Source organism: Gigantopelta aegis, chromosome 8 (genome assembly GCF_016097555.1).
Source record: "Gigantopelta aegis isolate Gae_Host chromosome 8, Gae_host_genome, whole genome shotgun sequence".
Taxonomy (NCBI): Eukaryota; Metazoa; Mollusca; class Gastropoda; order Neomphalida; family Peltospiridae; genus Gigantopelta; species Gigantopelta aegis.
Genome location: NC_054706.1, coordinates 73,050,822 through 73,070,536, shown reverse-complemented (window position 1 = coordinate 73,070,536; position 19,715 = coordinate 73,050,822). Strand labels below are relative to the sequence as shown.

The 19,715-nt window shown below is 36.9% G+C and overlaps 1 protein-coding gene across 1 annotated transcript in view; it reads right to left on the bottom strand.

Moving 5' to 3' along the window:
- LOC121379032 (cytohesin-1-like) overlaps positions 1-19,715 on the bottom strand; it is a 62,005-nt gene that overhangs the window by 30,138 nt on the left and 12,152 nt on the right. The window contains exon 4 of the mRNA XM_041507475.1: positions 2,898-2,964. Coding sequence (XP_041363409.1) covers positions 2,898-2,964 — 67 coding nt within the window. The remainder of the gene's footprint in view (positions 1-2,897; positions 2,965-19,715) is intronic.

The following is a 19,715-nucleotide window of genomic DNA, read 5'->3' as shown; positions in this document are numbered from 1 at the left end:
TTTGGCCCTGCTCATTGGAAGCAGATGCTCCCACCATTGAGAGATTTGGCTTCAATACACCTTTCACTGCAGGCCTGATAAATGATCAAACTTTGATGTTGTGCGCAGTCACTTTTCCTGCAGGGTTTAATAACTCCCGAGTCCAACAGCTCCAGTTATAGCAATGATGTAATTTACTTTTTGTGCTTTCGCACATTATTAATCTAATTAAGGTTCAAGGATGCTGTCCTGAGTATGCAAACTGAATTGCTAATATACTACTCAAAAGAATTTAAGGGTCAAAAATTTATAACCAAATAAGTTTCAGAGTGTATTAGATTTAATTTATTGTTCCATATTTACAAAAAACCACAAATAAACGTCACTGTATACAAGAAAGTCACATGACATGCTGTCAAAGTTGAAGGTTGTCAAACATGGATTTTACACATTAGAACATTCGTTTAATAGTGTGTGAATCCACCCCTGGCGTGAATACACTCGACACATCGTTGCCTCATGCTGTTGATCAGACGTCTGAAGAACTCTTGGGGAATGGCCTGCCACTCTGCCATAAGAAGTTGACCCAGATCATGAAGGTTGGCCGGAGGGGCATGGTTATCCCGAACTCTCCTGCCTAATTCATCCCAGGCGTTCTCTATTGGGGCCAAGTCAGGCGAATATGCTGGCCAATCCATCCTGGCGATAATTGTTGTCTGAGTAAGTCCGTTACCACCCTGGCGCGGTGGGGTCTGGCATTGTCATCCTGCAGAACTGCCCCGCCGCCAATCTGCTGAAGGCCTGGGAGAACCAACGGCCGGATAATCTCATTCAGATAGCGGATTCCATTCAGATTGCCATCCACCACATAGAGGGGGGGTCCTGTGGTGGATAGAAATGCCGCCCCACACCATGACGCTGCCACCACCGAACCGGTGACGTTGTGTAACGTTAACGCCAGCGAAGCGCTCCCTAGGACATCTGTAGACACGAACCCGACTGTCGTTGAACTGGAGACTAAACCTGGACTCATCAGTGAACATCACTCGACCCCACTGAACACGTTGCCACCGCAGATGAAGCGTGCACCAGTGACGTCTGGCCGTTCTGTGACGTGGTAGGAGTGGTGGTCGAACAGCCTGGCGATGGCAGCGTACATTATTGGCTCTCAGACGATTGCGTATGGTTTGATCAGACACTCGAGTTCCAGTCACAGTCCGCAGATTGTCACGTAATCGGCGTGCAGTGGTTGTGCGTTGATGTAGAGCCATATTGGTGATGTAGCGGTCCTCTCTAATTTGTAGTGCTTCGGGGTCTTCCCGAACGTCGACGATTTCGAACAGAATTCGTTGCTTGGTACCGTTGCCACAGTCGGCCAACGACACTCTGACTGACACCAAGTCTCAGAGCAACATTTCTTTGCGTATTGCCATCCTGAAGCCAAGCAATAGCCCTTCCTTGATCTTCGATAGTCAGTTGAAGTCGTACCATTGTCGAATTTGGAGTGTGCACCGTACACGAACGCAAGCTCCAATTATACGGAAATTCAGCATTGGGAACATGGAATACACGTGCAAAGCGTGCAAATGAAGCGCTTTGTGAAAAAGCAAGTTATGGGCACTTAGCAGACCTTTCGCTTTCGCCCTAATTCATGTGCAAATGTAAGCATGTTTTCGCCATTAGAACTAGTCGACATTGTCAATGACAGTGGATTTTAATTCATTTATGGGTTGCTTAGACCCACTTTCGTCAAAATGGAACAATACCATGTGTGACATTATGGTCTAGCTAATATAACTGACATTCAGAAAATAATGTCGAAAATATCGTCTGACCCTTAAATTCTTTTGAGTAGTATATTTTGTGAGAGAAAAAACCTGCTATAACCACATAGGTTATTTTTAATATTAGCAGCAAGGACCTTTCACGTGAACCATCTCACAGACAGGATAGCACATACCAATTTTTAACATAGCAGTTGTGGAACACTAGCAATGTGTACAGTTTGCAACATTACAGTGGTAACCCATCAAAGTATTAAACAAGCCCAAGATTGTTTAACAAATCAGGTCATTCAGAATAAGCAACAGTTGTAGCTTATCTCAAGCTAGTTAATTATTAGTTTTTAAAAACATTTTACAATCTGGTCTCGGGTGCAAACTATTTGTAATGTATTTTTATTAATGAGTTGACTTTTTGGGGGTTAAACTTTGTTTTGTTTAATGACACCACTAGAGCACATTGATTTATTAATCATTGGCTACTGGATGTCAAACATTTGGTAATTCTGACATATAGCCTTAGATAGGAAACCCACTTAATTTTTTCATTAATAGCAAGGGATCTTTTATATGCACCATTTCACAGACAGGATGGTACATACCACAGCCTTAACCGATTTGTTATTTATGTGTGTGGAAGGTGTTTAATCTGCATGACATTTCAGGCCCTGGTAAAGCCTTTTAAATCACACAGAGTTTGCAGGCTACAGTGAATCGACTCTCACAGATATGGTACAATCTCTAACCATGTGGTGAAAATTAATATGCCAATGTGAAGTTCACAACACACCCAAACATGATGTACCCTCTGTTCAACATGTGTGCGAAAACGTACATTGGGTCATGACAGATTTACTTGATATTCCAGATACCCTTTCAATCTAGGAATATGACACACTTTCTCTCATGTCTTTAAAGAAGCAGTCCTAACACTAGTAACAGCAGCTTATGTACACTAAGTTTCTTGTCAACACTTTTCATAATATTATGTGTATGTGACAAAGGTGTCTAGGGCATAGTCTAGAGTCCCAATGACTAGGCGAATTGTGCACACATGTACATAGTATGTTATTTGTCATCACGCTACATCTAGATGATGAGAACAACAAACAATTGTATTTTATGAGAAATCTCTACCTTCTTAGGGTCCATATTGAATTTCTTTTTCCCAGTGGAAATCTGCCGTTGTTTTGGATCAGGTTTGCTGCAAAATAAAAACACCAGTGTTTTACCCAATGAGAGTCATATTGTGGAAATGTGTCAGGGTACTCATTATTAAATATATAAATGCACAAAATTAACTAAACATTATCAGTTCAAAAGTTCATCAGTTCTAAAAATAAGAAAAGAATTGAGCAACAAAAAAACAAGGGCACCAATGTTCATCTGACTATGGGAATGTGCCAGAACACTCATTAATAAATATATGCACAAGATAAAGCAAACATTAACAGTAAACAAAGTAGATCATTTACGCAGATCTAAATACTAGTAGCGCTGCATCAGACGGAAAAAGGACACCAACATATTAGCCAAAGGAAGTCTGAACATGGGAATGTGCCAAAATGCTTATTATTAAATATACACAGAGTATACACAAAATGCCTCAAAGATTTAACAGTACAAAAGTTGGAAAATTACCCCATTTCTAAAATCAGTGGCAGCAATAGGCTTGGTAACAAAAACCTGTCATAACATATTAGTATTATAATATTACTGCCGTCACTTATGTTCGATAAATCATAATTTTGCAGATGTCCCAGTAATAAAGTCATCTATATATATATATGCATACATGTACATAATGACATTTCTGTCATTCAGAGTGTGGCTATTATAATGGTCTCTCATCATAACTCATCTCAAACCACACAATTTACAAATCTGAATCGGTCTCTATTAACACTTCAGGTTACCTTGCACTTGACCAAGGACTTCCATGTCACAGGTCAAGGGGAACACTTAGTGTTCACATAGTAAATGCAAAGTGCAGCTGTCTTTTTATGTATTGTAAACTTGCAATGAATGTACACTGAAAAGATGATGGCTGGTAAAGTCCTAACAAAAATTATACCCAACTATGTTTTTGCTTATTAAATATGAATAATAAATTTTCTCGAATGAAAACCAAAAAACTGTATTAGCATTATGACGACGTTTAATACTATATACAAATAACAGGCAGGGTAAAAATTCTAACACTTTTAAATGCCATGTGGTACCCAGGACTTTAGATTGCATCAAAGTCACACCGGTAATGGGTGTGCCCAAAATAATAATGCCCCAAAATGTGCCCAAAGTAACTATAAACAAATCGACTACTCAACAATTTTCACTCAAAAACTACTAAAATATTAAGCCTAAATTAGCTTGAAATAACTCAAAATGCATTTCTGAACATATACAACCCTTCAAATCACTTCCATTTCATATCCTCAATTAATTACATTAATGTACTCCTTAAAGATCTTTCTATGCTCAACAAATTTAAAAAAAAAAAAAAAAAAAAAAAAAATATCTATATGTTGTTCCCAAATCAGTGAGATCTAAAGCCCTGGACACCATTTGTTTTAGCAATTATAATAAATGTAAGGTCTCATACCTTTTACACTTGTATTACTTGGATGGATTCATATATATTTATATGAAAAGTTTTTGTTAGAAAATGTTAACATCAGCAACAAGGAACTTTCAGTCATTGAAAACCATCATTGTAAACCACTTTTATGATACATTTCAGGCTAGAAATGAAAAAAAAAATCTACATGCACCAGGTGCATGCTGAAAAAAAAGTTACATGCACCATTAAGATTCTGCATGCACCAAAAATAAGGCAACTTCGGGTTTTTTTTTATACGAAGCTATTCAGAATTATTCGGCAATACCTATATTTATTTATTAACAGTACCGGAACGTTATACAACTGTGTTTATTACTGATTCTTGTTCAAATTTGAAAATTTCACCCAACGTAAACGCCTTACAGAAATCTATAATAGGCCTATTACAAAAACGTACGAATATTTGTGTTTTGTATTAAGCAAGTTATCAACTTTTTTAACTTGATAAGATCTCTTGGTATAATATAAATTAGCCTACGGAATTCGACGAAAAGTTGCGATTAAAATAATTACTGGCTGACTTTGAGTCAACTACGCGAGTAACACACCTTCACGTTCGCAATCATCTGATCACGTGCCCATATCTGAGGTCGAAAATGTTCAAGGCAGTTACGGTACTTTGTATTGATCACAGATCTGGAGGAGTTCAATTTGTCAGTGACGACAACAACTGTGTTATGCACGTGGATACCCCAAAGTCTGTCTCGACCACCTTCCCTAATACCGTTCACGGATATAACCGAGATACTGCCGGCAATTTTCGCAAATATATTTCACGGAAATGACCGAAAGGGTGCCATTGTTGTAAGTAGGATTATGGGATACAAAATGGATGCGCCCAATAAGATAAAAGTTATCGTTTTCATGTGTCGAACAGATTACGAAATGCATATGCAAAATTCAACAACTTGAGTCTGAATCTGGTAGACAACAGGATACTAGTATGTACGCAATATACAGTACTTGAAAAATATTAGCATGTTACCGAGTTTTAAAAGTTACATGCACACGCAAAAATCAGCATGCACCAGTGCATGTACTAACACTGCATTTTGAGCCCTGCATTTGTAAAACATATACAATACTAATAAAGTGTCCTTTGTCATTAAATAGTTAAACCATGATCATAACTGCATCTACACATGAATGTGCATCAACCTTCAACAGACATGATGGCTTACAAAGTTCCAAGAGTCAGATTAAAGTTCTTATCCTCTCGATTACTAACTTTATCAATGGTATCATGCACACATGTTTATGAATTAGACAGGTGCCACTTGAATATGTATGGGCCAGGATGACAGACAACTTTACTTGCTGTATATATGTACATTTATTAATTTATTTTTGTGCATGCTGTCCTAACACAAACAGTTATATGGGTGGTCTATCCTATGATTAGTTGTTTGTATAGTAGTCTTACACTCCCTCACTGAGCCACTAAAACTAACTTTGGGGGTGGGGGTGGGGTGGAACTAGTACTGGGGTATGAACACAGTACTTCCTATCTTTAAGCCAGTTGGGCTTCTTGTAGTTTTCTCCACCAATTTTATAACAATGGGTTGTGTCTTTTTATTATATAAAGTAAAGTTTGTTTTATTTAATGACACCACAAGAGCACATTGATTTTTTATCTTACCATCGGCTATTGGACGTCAAACATATGGTCATTCTGACATTGTTTTTTACAGGAAACCTGCTGTTGCCACATAGGCTACTCTTTTACGACAGGCAGCAAGGGATCTTTTATTTGTGCTTCCCACAGGCAGGATAGCACAAACTATGGCCTTTGTTGAACCAGTTATGGATCACTGGTTGGTGCAAGTGGTTTACACCTACCCATTGAGCCTTGCGGAGCACTCACTCAGGGTTTGGAGTCGGTATCTGGATTAAAAATCCCATTGCTTGACTGGGATCCAAACCCAGTACCTACCAGCATGTAGACCGATGGCCTAACCACGACGCCACCGAGGCCAGTCTTTTTATTATATAGCACTATACATAAATGTATGTTAAAAAAGAGAAAGACAAAAATTAAAGTTGAAAGTAAAAGTTAAATCAGGTTGATTTTAGAAGCAGGCATACTTTCATATCTAGACTAACCCTAGTTATGACCGTTTTCCATTCTACGGTTATTAATAGCATTGTTTCCATATCAGCAGTGCATTTTTTTTAGTAACTGCATCAGTGCCCGGTTGAAAACCATACACATGAAAATGGCCCTTATAAGACTAAACAATAACTGTAAACATTATAAAAGGGTAGTTTAACTACAAATTACTTGATACATAAAGTAAAGGTCGAAGTGCTGTCATAAACAGTATTTTAATAAAAATGGCCATAATAAGCAATCCACTCTATATAGCAGGATGGTAAAATAGTTAAACTCCTATAAATTAGACCCTGTGTAAATGGGAATTCCATTAACACTGGACTTTTTTAGTCCCTTTTAAATTATCAATACAGAATGAAAAATCTCTACCCCCCCAAAAAACCCAACAACAACACAACAACAACAGAATTTTTACATTGTCATGTGGGTGTCTAGTTCAGATGGGTTTCATTGTATATTAAAAGTTAATGAGAGAAACAGGCTGCTGCAGTCATTGTCATATAAACAACACATGACCAGGAAGTTAGGAAGACATGTCAACTGTTACTCTTGTGCAAATGTCACGCAATTTCCGACATCAGAAAACAGGATGTTCAAGAACAATTACTATAAATACATGCACATGTAGGTCTGATACAATTGGGCTGGTCACTTGTGTCACTCTGTCACTGGTAAATGCATCAAAAGTTTTAAAAGAATAGACTGAAAAGTTAAAACAAAACCAAAATATACTTTGAAATTGAAGATATTAAAAATGAAAACCAATGAACTATATATATATATATATCATATAATATCTTACATTTTCAGTGCAATCAAAGTATGTGATATTTTTCAGATCACATACTTTAAGAATTTGATAACTTTGCAAATTAGATGTAAATTAGTCGAGGTCTCGGCACTAGGTTTATTGACATTTAAGCAAACGTACTTGGGTGACACTCCATGATTGACGTATGCATTCGTAGTCATCAAATAAAAACATTTTAATGGCAATTTGACACTGAAAGCTGCCCAGCGTTCAGAAAACAAAAAACGTTAGGCATAACTTTATTTTGATGTAAGGACATCCAAAATGACGTCATTTCCATTCAAAAATACACCGCGCCACATATTCTTACGTCATTTGAATATCTAGTAATGGCGGAACGGTACAGTTTACAAAAACCACGTTGTATTAAGCTTGAGCTTATATGATAAAGAGATTATTACCCTCGTGTATTTCGATATCGTCAATATCATATATTAGGAATAAAAAATGTATTATGCAAGACTCTGGCATAAAACACTCTGGTAATAACCTCCATATATATATATATATATATATATATATATATATATATATATATATATATAAAACTATGTATACAAAAACTGAATTCCATTTAAGGATTGTCTGTTATTTCTTTTACGTTCATTGGATTATGAACCAAAAAAATCCGCAAACTATATGAAATGGCGAAGCCGTTCTCACACAAGTTTGCGGATGATTTTTTTTTTTTCATACCCAGATGAACGTAAAAAAAATAAGACAATACTTATAAATAAATTTCAATCAAACTTGCTAATAATAACACTAAAAGTTCATATTTTATTTTGAATTATGTTTGGTCCATAAGTAAAAACGCTTAATATAAAATGACGTCATCAGATAACACATTCCCTGACGACGTAATTTTTACATTTTCCCATTGCTACGTCTGGACCAATGGGATGTCGTTATATTGTATTGAATGTAGTGGTAATTTAATTATACAGATTTGTAAGGTGATAAAGAAAGTATTGACGGATCGATAAAACAAAATTAAGTTTAATAAGTCAATGGACACAGACTATTCTATGACAAAAGGGAAGGGAAATAGCTTGGTGGTCAGTGCTTAAATCTGTCATGCAAGGGGTTGTAGGTTTGATCATCCTAGGTTGATTATGGGAGTTTTCCCTGGCCAGACTAGTGTATCATACTGGTACATGAAAGGCTGTGATTTAAATGAGAAAATGCATAAACAAATTATATATATTGTAGTAGGTCCTCAGGTCTCCCTCATTCCCAATCAGTGCCCCAGAACTAATACTTCAAAGGCTATGGTATGTACTGTCCATGTGGGGAAATGCACATAAAAGATCCCTTCCTGTTTTTAGGTAGGAGTGGCTTAAGTGGAAACAACACATTTTATGTCTGTCAGTGTCTGTTTGTTATGCCTCTGTCTGTTTGTCTTTCTCTCTCTAATTAAGGTTCAAGCATGTTGTCCTGAGCAAACACCTTAGCTATCTATCAAGGATAACACAGGTTAAAGGTTACATGTATATATTAGTTGTTAGTGAAAGAGTAATCAAGTGGTGCCTTATCCCCCCCCCCCCCCCCCCCCCCCCTCCCTGAACCATTAAAGCTCACTATGGGTTGGCCAGTACCTGGATGTGAACCCAGCATTTACCAGCCTTAAGTCTGATGGATTAACCGCCAAGCCATCGTGCCTAATGTCCAGATATTGTAGATGCAGATGTTTGAAAAGCCACGCTTCATGGGAGATCGCAAACTGTAGCAGAGATAATGGCAACTAGAGCTCGCCTATCGGTCAAGAGGCAATTGTTCAATAAACTGAGATGCCAGTATTAGCCCAGTTTTTATTATTCCCCACTGACAGGTGTCCATCAGATAGGTTTTGATTTAACACTTTCACCAGTTCAAAAGGTTTCAACCCAGAGTTCCATGCTGTCAGTTCTGAAGGCACTAATATTCTCAGAAAAAATAATAATTAAGATTTGCACGAACTAGAATGTGTTATGAATAACTAGACAACTATTAAGTACTTTAAGTGAAATAATTTGTCATGTTTTAAAATTCTTGTCTAGAAAAACAATGTGTTCCTGCTGTTTCCAAATGGAAAGAGCCTTATACTTATTTTCATACCAGCTATAGTTACAAAGGTAATCTATTTTAGATTGCGACCTGAATGTGAGGTACAAAATTAAATAATAATACATCAAGAATTTTGGCTAATGCTTATAAATTGAGATCCTGGACTCATTTAAACTAGATCCTATTTAAAGTTTAAAACACAGACTTGAAAACCTACTACATTTTTCCATTAATAGCAAGGGGTCTTTTATATGCATCATCCCATAGTCAGGATAGCACATACCATGTCCTTTGATGTACCAGTTGTGGGGCACTGGCTTGAGTGAGAAACAGCCCAATGGGCTCACCGACGGGATCGATCATAGACTGCCCGCACATCAGACAAGCGCTTTATCATTCGGCTACATAATTCACCCTCTTTATACAGAATTAAGAATTTGAAAACAAATGTTTTAGTAAGCACCCAGGCCATGTGCAATGTTTGTACAGTAAGAACAGTTTAGGACAGCGTAGAGGAGACAGCCAAAGACACACATCATATTTATTATATTACATCTAGTAAGTCTGCCACAATTCTTTCCCTATGCACACTTGGTTTAAATACAAATTTATTATGTTGGTGTTGGGTATATTACAACAACAAAAAAACACCTCTCCAAAGTGATTATTTCTAGAACAACCATAAGCTTTATTCTAATTTTTTTCAGATGTACAACTAGTATTTTTTTTTAGTTGTATTACTTATTAGTAATTTCTCTTCCTCCTGGCCAACATGAGGATGAACTAACTGGAGAGTTCAACCCATTAGTGACACTGTTTTATCTGTGTGACCTATTGTCTTCATCTGGTTTACACTGTGTAACAGCCAGTGGGAACAACAACAGGGTCTGGAGATACATGAGCATACCACCCAGTCACACACACATACATCAACACAGATACAACACCTTTCAAAGTAAAAAAGAAAGGAATGTTTCTTTTAATGATAGCCCAGTTCTTTGTTTAATCAATCCATTTTTAAAAGTATACATGTACTTACCTTGATTAGACAACTATTGGTAGATTTATTGTGTTGACATTAAACATTCATTTAATTCATTATCAATAATTCATTCATTTAATCGCTGGCTATTAGGCACCATAAGCGTTAACTGTCACTTGGGTCTATTAAATGAGAGAAGAAACCTGGGGTCCCTATACAGGTTGTGTCTTTCCATTAGCAGCAAGGACCGTCTTATATGTTCTTTCCCACATACATATATCAGTCTTTTCTGTTTTTCTGTTGACCTTCAATGAACTTAACCATAAAAAAACCTCACTTCCACAGGCACAACATTTAGACAAAATAAACAGAATCCTTGTATTGCGTCACTGAGTTTTTATCTGCATAATGCCGAGCAACTGGAGTGAATGATTAGATTAAGAATAAACATGTTTTCATAATACTAAATTTCTGGGCAAGATTTTGAAAATTTATTCCTAGTTAAAATGTATTTATTTTTTGCTAAAGAGGCCACCTTCATTAAACCACTACCTGATATAAGAAGGCACATTACTATTCTTTTAAAACATCAAACATGCTATTAACTGATCTGAATTAACCAGCCAAATGCTTTAAGATGACTTAATATGGCTAATTGCTATAGATGTATACGACTATATAGACACACACTATATTTGCTACTAAAAGAACTCTAGATGTACATGCTACTAAAAGAACTCTAGATGTACATACTACATGACAGTCCACATTTGTACTATTCATATATTAGATACCAATAGACAGGAAAGCACATACCACAGCCTTTGATGTATCAGTCATGGGTACTGGTTGGTATGGAGCAATGGATAAAAGCATGACTGGTTAGCAGGATAATTGATCCCATGATTTATTGCTCCTCTGGGCAAGTGCTCTACCATGAAGTCACATCTTTGCCCTGCCCCACGGCAAGCACTCTACCATGAAGGAAGAACCCAGTCCCAGGGTAAGTGCTCTACCACAAAGCTACAACATGTCCCTGCCCAAAGGCATGTACCATACATTAAAGTTCTGGCCCTTCCCCAGGGCAAGCACTTTACCATGAAAGGAAGGAAGGAAGGAAGGAAATATTTTATTTAATGACGTGCTCAACACATTTTTATTTTACGGTTATATGGTGTCAGACATATGGTTAAGGACCACACAGATATTGAGATGGGAAGCCTGCTGTCGCCACTTAATGGGCTACTATTTTTGATTAGCAGCAAGGGATCTTTTATATGCACCATCCCACAGACAGGGTAGTACATACCACAGCCTTTGATATACCAATCGTGATGCACTGGATGGAATGAGAAATTGCCCAATGGGCCCACTGATGGGGATCGATCCCAGACCGACCGCGCATCAAGCAAACGCTTTACCACTGGGCTACGTCTGGCCCCACTCTACCATGAAGTTACATTCCAGCCTAGCTCAAGAGAAAGCACTCTACCAATGTACCATGAAGCTACATCTTGGCCCTGCCCCAGAGCAAGTGATCCACCATGAAGTTACATCATAGCCCAGCCACAGGGTAAGATCTCTACCATGAAGTTACATCTTGGTCCTCCCCTAGGGCAAGCACTCTATCATCAATTATAGTTACATCCTGGCCCCAAGTGTAAGACATGAAAACTATCAGAACTTATCAGGAACAAGACATCAACTGTTGCCACAAACTTGACAGCACATACCATGGCATTTGGTATATCATCGATGAGTAATGGAATGTCTATTGTACTCAGCATTCCCTAATGGTCACCAATAGAAGTACTAACCGAGCACAACCCTTATTCATTGTGGTATTAACAAGAACCATATTTTAAGTAGTATATTATAGATGGCATAACATTAAAACTAAATCGACACATGCCTTTTCTCATACTAAGATGGTCAGTATGGTTACAAGATAAGACTTTATTATTACCTCATGATCATTCTCTTTCGGCAGACTTCATAATGAATATTCCTACAGGTAATGTAATCATTTCCTTTGTGTCCCAGAGAAACCAGCTCGACAACAATCATCGAGTATCACATCCACAATCTTCATGTGTGAACACAAAAGACTTTATGTAATCAAATTCCATCCGATTATAAAAAAAATATAAAAAAATCTTCTTTTTTTTTCTTCAGAACTTATAAACCAAAACCATCCATGCTGCCAAAGATCACGTTCCATTCACTAATCCTCAGACAGAGAGAGAGGCAGTGTACTATAGTTCAGAGCACCATTACTGTTTACAAACAGAACACAAAGTATATCACCTGGAAGTCATATTTTCGTATTTACACAGCGGTTATGTATCCCAAAGCAGCAGGGTAGCATATGAAATGAGACCTTCCTTGTTACTGTTGCAGATGTGAATTCACAACACCAACAGAGTTCTCAAAACTGGTGTCATTCTGATTACCCCAGGTGGGGATGTACAACTGACCATGTGCAAGTTTCTCATACTTGATTTCCACACGTTAGGATCACATCATATTTCTGGGTTCATTAATGCAAATATCAGTGCATACACATACACATTACAAATGTTGACTGAATAGATGGAAAAATCAATCACATAATCAGGTAAATACTCTGCAATCACATGATACAAAAAGATTTTGGCATTTACTATCACAAATTCAGCACTACAGGTCCGAAAATTTTAAAATAAATTCTGGAGAAAGACGACATAAAATTATCCATTTCTTACATAAGAATATTTCTTTATCAATAAACCGTTGTCATATTTCACAGAGCGGTGTTGTAACTCTTTCAGCCGTTCATGAGAAGTAACACTTACACCTAGTGAGAATAAACATCATATTTTACGGTCCACTGTAGCAAATCCAACTGTCTCAAAACACGCTTGTCTTCATAAAACCCATTTTGTGTCCTACACTTTAAGTGTGATATATCCATCCTGAGAGCTGGCACACTGATAGTTTTACTCAGAGCACAGTCGGGGCACATACACACACACACACACACACACGTATAAACAACAGTCATGTGAATTTAAGAACTTGGCACAAATCATGGCTGAGTGAGTGAAGAGCAAGGGTGTCCATATGACACATGGAATATCGATGAATCACGGACTAACCTAACAGCAGCACTAACAGAATGACTATGCCTCCACACACACAGACATAGCTCTGACTGGCAATCTACACCGAGCATTTCGGTGGCAGCGTCTACCCTACAGCAGCCCCAGTGATTACACTGTAGAGAAACGATCTTCTCTGGGAGAGGGCAGGCGGCAGGAAGCACAAACTCAAGCTACTGGAATCATCGCAGGCTGAGAAAAACTCAAATCAGGGCCTGGCTCAAAGAGCAACAACACGAGGACAAAACTTGAGAGCACCCAGTTACGGATGAATTAACTCTTATGTTGTTTTACAATCTGCGAGCATAGAAATGTAAATGCCTCGATTGTTGGACCCCTCCCCTAATAAATTACGAAATGTGATACCGAGTAATGGAGTAAAGTTGTGAGAGAACAAAAACTAAACACATGACAGTAATAAAAGGTAAATAAAATGTTAGAATGAAAATTGTTGTTTAAACTCCCATTCACAAGCACCTCTTCAGTATGTACTAGTATATTTATGTATCCAAAATATTGACTTTTATTACAGAAGTGTTAGACAAACAAAAGTTGGTTCACATCTGGGTCAATGCATGTTTGCCAATGTTTGCTTAATACTTGTCTATCCATAACTTTCTTTGGTAAATCACCCCCCCCCCCCCCCCCCTTCAAAGACATACAGGCTTCATTTTTGGAAGGAGGGAGGGACAGGCTGAGATTTGCCCGAATTGAACAAAAATACCTGAATTTGGATAATGTTTATTCATATATGCATTACTGCCAAACGGGGCGAGATTTAGCTTAGTGGATTGAGTGCTCACCTGAGGTGCTTGTATCGCAGGATCTAACCACCTCAGTGGATCCATTCAGCTGATTTTCTTCTCATTCCAACTAGTGCACCACAACTTGCCAAAGACTATGATATATGCTTTCTTGTCTATGGAAAAGTGCATATGAAAAATCCTTTGTTGCATTAGGAAAATGTAGCAAGTTTCCTGTTGACTACAAGTCAGAATTACCAAATGTTTGACATCCAATAGCCGATGATTACTTAATCAATGTACTCTAATGGTGTCATTAAACAAAGTAAACTTTCCTGCCAAACAGCAATATTGGGTTATAAACGTATCGCTACGCATATTTACAAATTACATGGATTACAACTAATATTGTTAGTAGAATGATGTACATATATATGGTGAAATGGTTTCAGGCCAGCTCATATTACTTTAAAGTCTCCAATGTATTTGTCTGAATGCGAAGATTTGCTCCAGCACTGGGGGGAGGGGGCAGCTGGCCCCTCTGAACCCTCATCTCGTATGCTTATGTCCCTCTGTTTCCAAAGGTTATTAGAAGTTTATGTATGATTGTGAACAGAAAACCTTCACTCAGTGAATTTATTTATGCTACTGGACAAAGTAATATTACAATATAAATCTACCTATGGTACCATCAAACACACGCATGCACATGCACACACACACTCATACACACGTTTTTGGAGTGGAGGGGGGGTTGACTAGGATCATATATAAGGGCAGTTTGCAGTTTGAAGAATATGCAGCATTGTTCATCATGCTTACAATTACCGGTATACACTGTGTTTAGTAGATACAGCCAACAACTTTTCTCAATCTATATCTAATGAATAATTTTATTTTATTGATATAAATTAATATAATAAAGAATATTTTATGTTTGACGCTTTCTTTAACATAAATTGTTCATGTATGTAAAATCTCATCCACACCGCACGAACAAAGCAACATTCATGTAGACCTAGTAAAAAGTAATTTTCAACACCACGATATGTAAATGTTTTGAGACAGCCCCCCCCCCCCCCCCCCCCCGAACAGATGTGATAGCCTGCCAGTTTGCAGTGAAAGAGAGAGGGAGAGAAAGAGAGAGAGAACATGTGGTCAGAGTTTGAAAATAGTGGAAGGGGAGCTCCTATTGCCAGCCACTCACTCACAGCGTTCAGTCTGCGTGATAATCTTACTGCCGGTTACACAGAGAAGAGTATAATGGGAAACATGGATTCGCATACACCAGCACCTACACAATTTTTTTTTCTCACGTGTGTGTGTCACATTAAGATTAGCTCGGAATAAATATACAGATTTATCTAAGAAGAATGGCTTATTCATTAAAATTGGATTGAGCAGAGTAGCAGGGATGTAATATCCATTTAAACATAAAATCTTAAATCTTTTAGAAGCTGAAAATTCTACACCCAGCACTCTGAGAATATAAAATTTGCATAATCCATTATGGTTTGTACAAAAATAAATTCAGGTAACCCACTTTCTTTTTGCATAACCCGTCATGTCCTTGAAAATCATGTCTCAAATTTCAGTTTAATAGGTTATGCAAAATTAGATTTGTGTGTGTGATAAGCGAATGAAACAATTATTTTCAAGGCCTATAAACCAATTAACTTTTTATGTATAAAGGTAATATTTTAGCATTTCAGATCAAATTCTGCCTACTTGATGAAAACTATTATATGTAAATACAAAACAAAGATAAAATCAAATATAAAGTTGAAAAAAAATTCCACATCCAAGCAAGTCAACACTTCTTAAGCAGTAACCTCTATTAAAATCATGAGGCTGTTTCTATATTTTCACAATCACTTTCAAATTTGGTAAATAAGGGGGCATGGCCATTTGGCCTAGACAGATGAAGATTTTTTTATTTTTTTATTTTTTTGCTTGGGGGGGGAGGGGGGGAGGGGGGGGGAGAGAGGGAGTAGAGGGCATTACAGCCAGAAGTCAGTACAAGGTAAATTTTAATAAAGAGTTACTATAACACAACAGCACCCATTCAAAATAAATAAGCTTGAACAGTTTTATGTTTTTTGTACTGAAACAACTTTCAGGAGCACTGGCATTTTGAGCATGATGACCAATTACTAACAAGCAAAATAAGGCATGGCCAGTTTGGTTACAGTAAGACTTAAATATCAGGGCATTAGAGCATATGGCATGGGCACTGTGGCAATTTCTGCATTACCACCACTAAATTTGAGCCCTATTTGAGATTCCATTAATTAGGTACAGGTACAGATTTTACTGAACATAAATAGTAAAAAGCTAACAACTTACAGATGAAATATTACATTACAAAACATTATAAAGCTACTTGTTATTACTAGTAATCAATCATTCAGTATTTTAACGTGGCCATATACCACTAGGGTTTTGAACACACCCATCCTGAGTCAAACCTCTGATAAGATCGGTGGCCTGAATCGGGATTGGGGGGGGGGGGGGGGGTGTAGAGTTACAAGAAGAGGAGTGTGCACTTATTGCACTTTGTATGTGTACATTGGTTAAGGGGAACTTTCCCATTAAAGCCGCACACCCTAGTTCCATCCAGCGAAAATAAATTATAATTTGGTTAATCTACAAACCTGTAACACACTTAGATCAGGGTTTGTAACGTTTTGTATTGAGACACTTACTTGTCTGAACTTTATTGTTACTGAAAATGTTCACGAACTGTGAAGAAAAATCTCACAAATGAACAACAACAAATCGGATGTTGATTGCGCGAACCGTGCACGAGAAAACAAACCGAACCAAAATGATAACGGTCACGTGATATACCAACGTCTGTGACATTAAAAATAGATTGGACCTCGCTTGCTTAACGGTTTTTTCTCGACAACACGTTTTGTGAAAAAATGCAAAAAATGCATTTCGTGGTTTTACAAACATCAGGATTACCAAAAAGCACTTCAGGTGAATGGAAATGTGTATTCTAAATAATAAAATGTAAGTAAAGTGCAATTTTATTTGTGAAAAATGGGGTTTAATAGCGAAAAACAACGCCGTAATGGTTAACAAATAAACGTAACTAGGGTGTGTCCCTTTAATTGTTTTTATAATACTTCAGTGGCAGAGATACCCATGCCATGGGCTAGATCGATGATGCCACACTGTATTTCTGTTTAGAACATTATAGAAAAAAGGGTGCACATTTGATTTACACTTACATGAACAACTTACTAAAGTCAGTTGCAACATATTGTTCCTTTTCATCAGCTTTGCCCATTGTAAACAATTTGAAAGTCATTGGGTCTATGATACAAGTACAAAGTATTTAGGGTATGGCTCACCTACACGTACGATATTAAAGTTTCATGTACTCTTGGTCATTAGGTCCCAGATAGATCAATGTTTTAATAGGGCATCGTGGGGTAGGGTGGGATGAAACTGGGTTTATTAATATAATCCTTCCCTGGTAGGGTTGAATTTGAAAGGATCCAAAACATGATTTCCTAACATCAAAGACACAGTGCTGACCACTGTTTTAGTGTATTTTTTTAAGTACAATTGTAAGACTGGCTCAAGCAGTCATCAGCATATTAAGGACTGACACCATAATGCATTGATTATCACACCTCACCATTTAAGGGGAGCTATCACTTTGGCTCATCATCACTCCCTTGAGATCACATTTCAAGAAGAGTAATTTTTAGCTCCCCCTAGAATGTAAATGTTTAAAATAAAACAGTTAAAAAAAAAAAGTTAACAAAAACCTTCACCAATACTCAAGGATTATTTTGTTTATGCAAGTTTCAGAGATCTCTACACAATTTTCAAATGTTAATTAAATAGTAGTTGCTAATCAATTTTCAGTTAGCTAGTAACTGTCATTAATAAAAAATAAAAAAATAAATTAAATAAAAAGTCCTTGGTACCACAAAATGATTAAATATCAATGCTTTATAGTGGGTGGGACATAACTCTAAAGGAACAATGTAGTGGGTTTCCTCTCTAAAACCGTTATGTCAAATTTACCAAATGTTTGACATCCAATAACCAATGATTAAAAATCAATGTGCTTTTATGGAAGGAAGGAAATGTTTTATTTAACGACCCACTCAACACATTTTATTTACGAGTGCTTTAGTGGTGTTGTCAAACAAAACAAACTTTTTTCAATGTTTCATATTATAAGTTGTAAAAGCATCACGAGGGGTATATGGCTTTTTATGTACCCTCTGTGTGTTCTTTTACCCTGAGCCGAAGGCGTGGGGGTAAAAGAGCACACAGAGGGTACATAAAAAAACATATACCCCGAGAGATGCTTCTACAACGAATTTATCTTGCCAACATGTTAAACCATAGGCCTATAGCCAAATAATCAAAATAACGTCAGACAATAATTGTTAACAATTTATTAACGGAGCCGTACCACACGGAAACGCGAACGAAACCACTTGCCAGTGACGAAAAATAGTTCCATTGATAAACGAGTTTTTAACTTCAAATGTTTGTAATACGAAATTGTTTGAAACAGATATTAATAAAAACAAAACAAAAAAACAACCTTTTCTTTTATCAGAAATGTATGTAGTAAAAAAATAAAAATATTAAAAATAAAAAACAAAAAAACTGTTGCTAATCGCGCATTAATACAATAACACCACGACCGTAATTAGGTGGCCAAGTTCAACATTGAAGCTTTTAAAAAGTATTGAAATAGTGTATTTTATAGTAAAAATATAATTAATTATGTATACTTGATTGATTATCAATGTTATTTATAATCTAATTATTGCTTTAGCATTAACTGGGGTGGCTGGAAACTGTTGGAAATTACAGACGGGGTATAAGAGAATTTGGCTCCACCCACAGGGGTATAAGGGATTTGTCCAACGGCAAACAACCAATGATATTAAAGAATTTTACATGAAGGCGAGATAAGGAAATTCCCCATAATCTAACTTATGGGACTAATTATATTATTATAACCACACCCACTGAGCTTTTCACTGCGAGGTCTGGATCGTGTCCACTATTCACGAAAATGAGAGTAGTATACTATTTCACATTTCTCTCTCTTTTCTTTATATAGAAGCATTTTTCTTTTCTTTTTTTAGGAGACACATTTAATAAAGTAATGCAAAGCTATATAATTTAAATAAACAATTTGATTTCTTCTAAGCTTTTTCTGAACTTTTTAAATGTTAAAACTTGTTTTTCTGAAAACCATAACATTGGACACAACCAGATCTGGCTGTCTGCAGTCATTCAATAGATGTCAAGCATATGATTATTTCAACATATTTCTAGAGTAAGAAAAAACCCCACATCAATTGCTGCCATGCAAGATAATCTTCTGTACCAGCAACAAGACATTATTCATATCCACTAGTATCAGACCATCATTTGAAAGTAAACACACAATTGAACAAACAAACACTGGCACCTCGGGATACCATCACCAGTGTTGGAGTCTGTACATAAA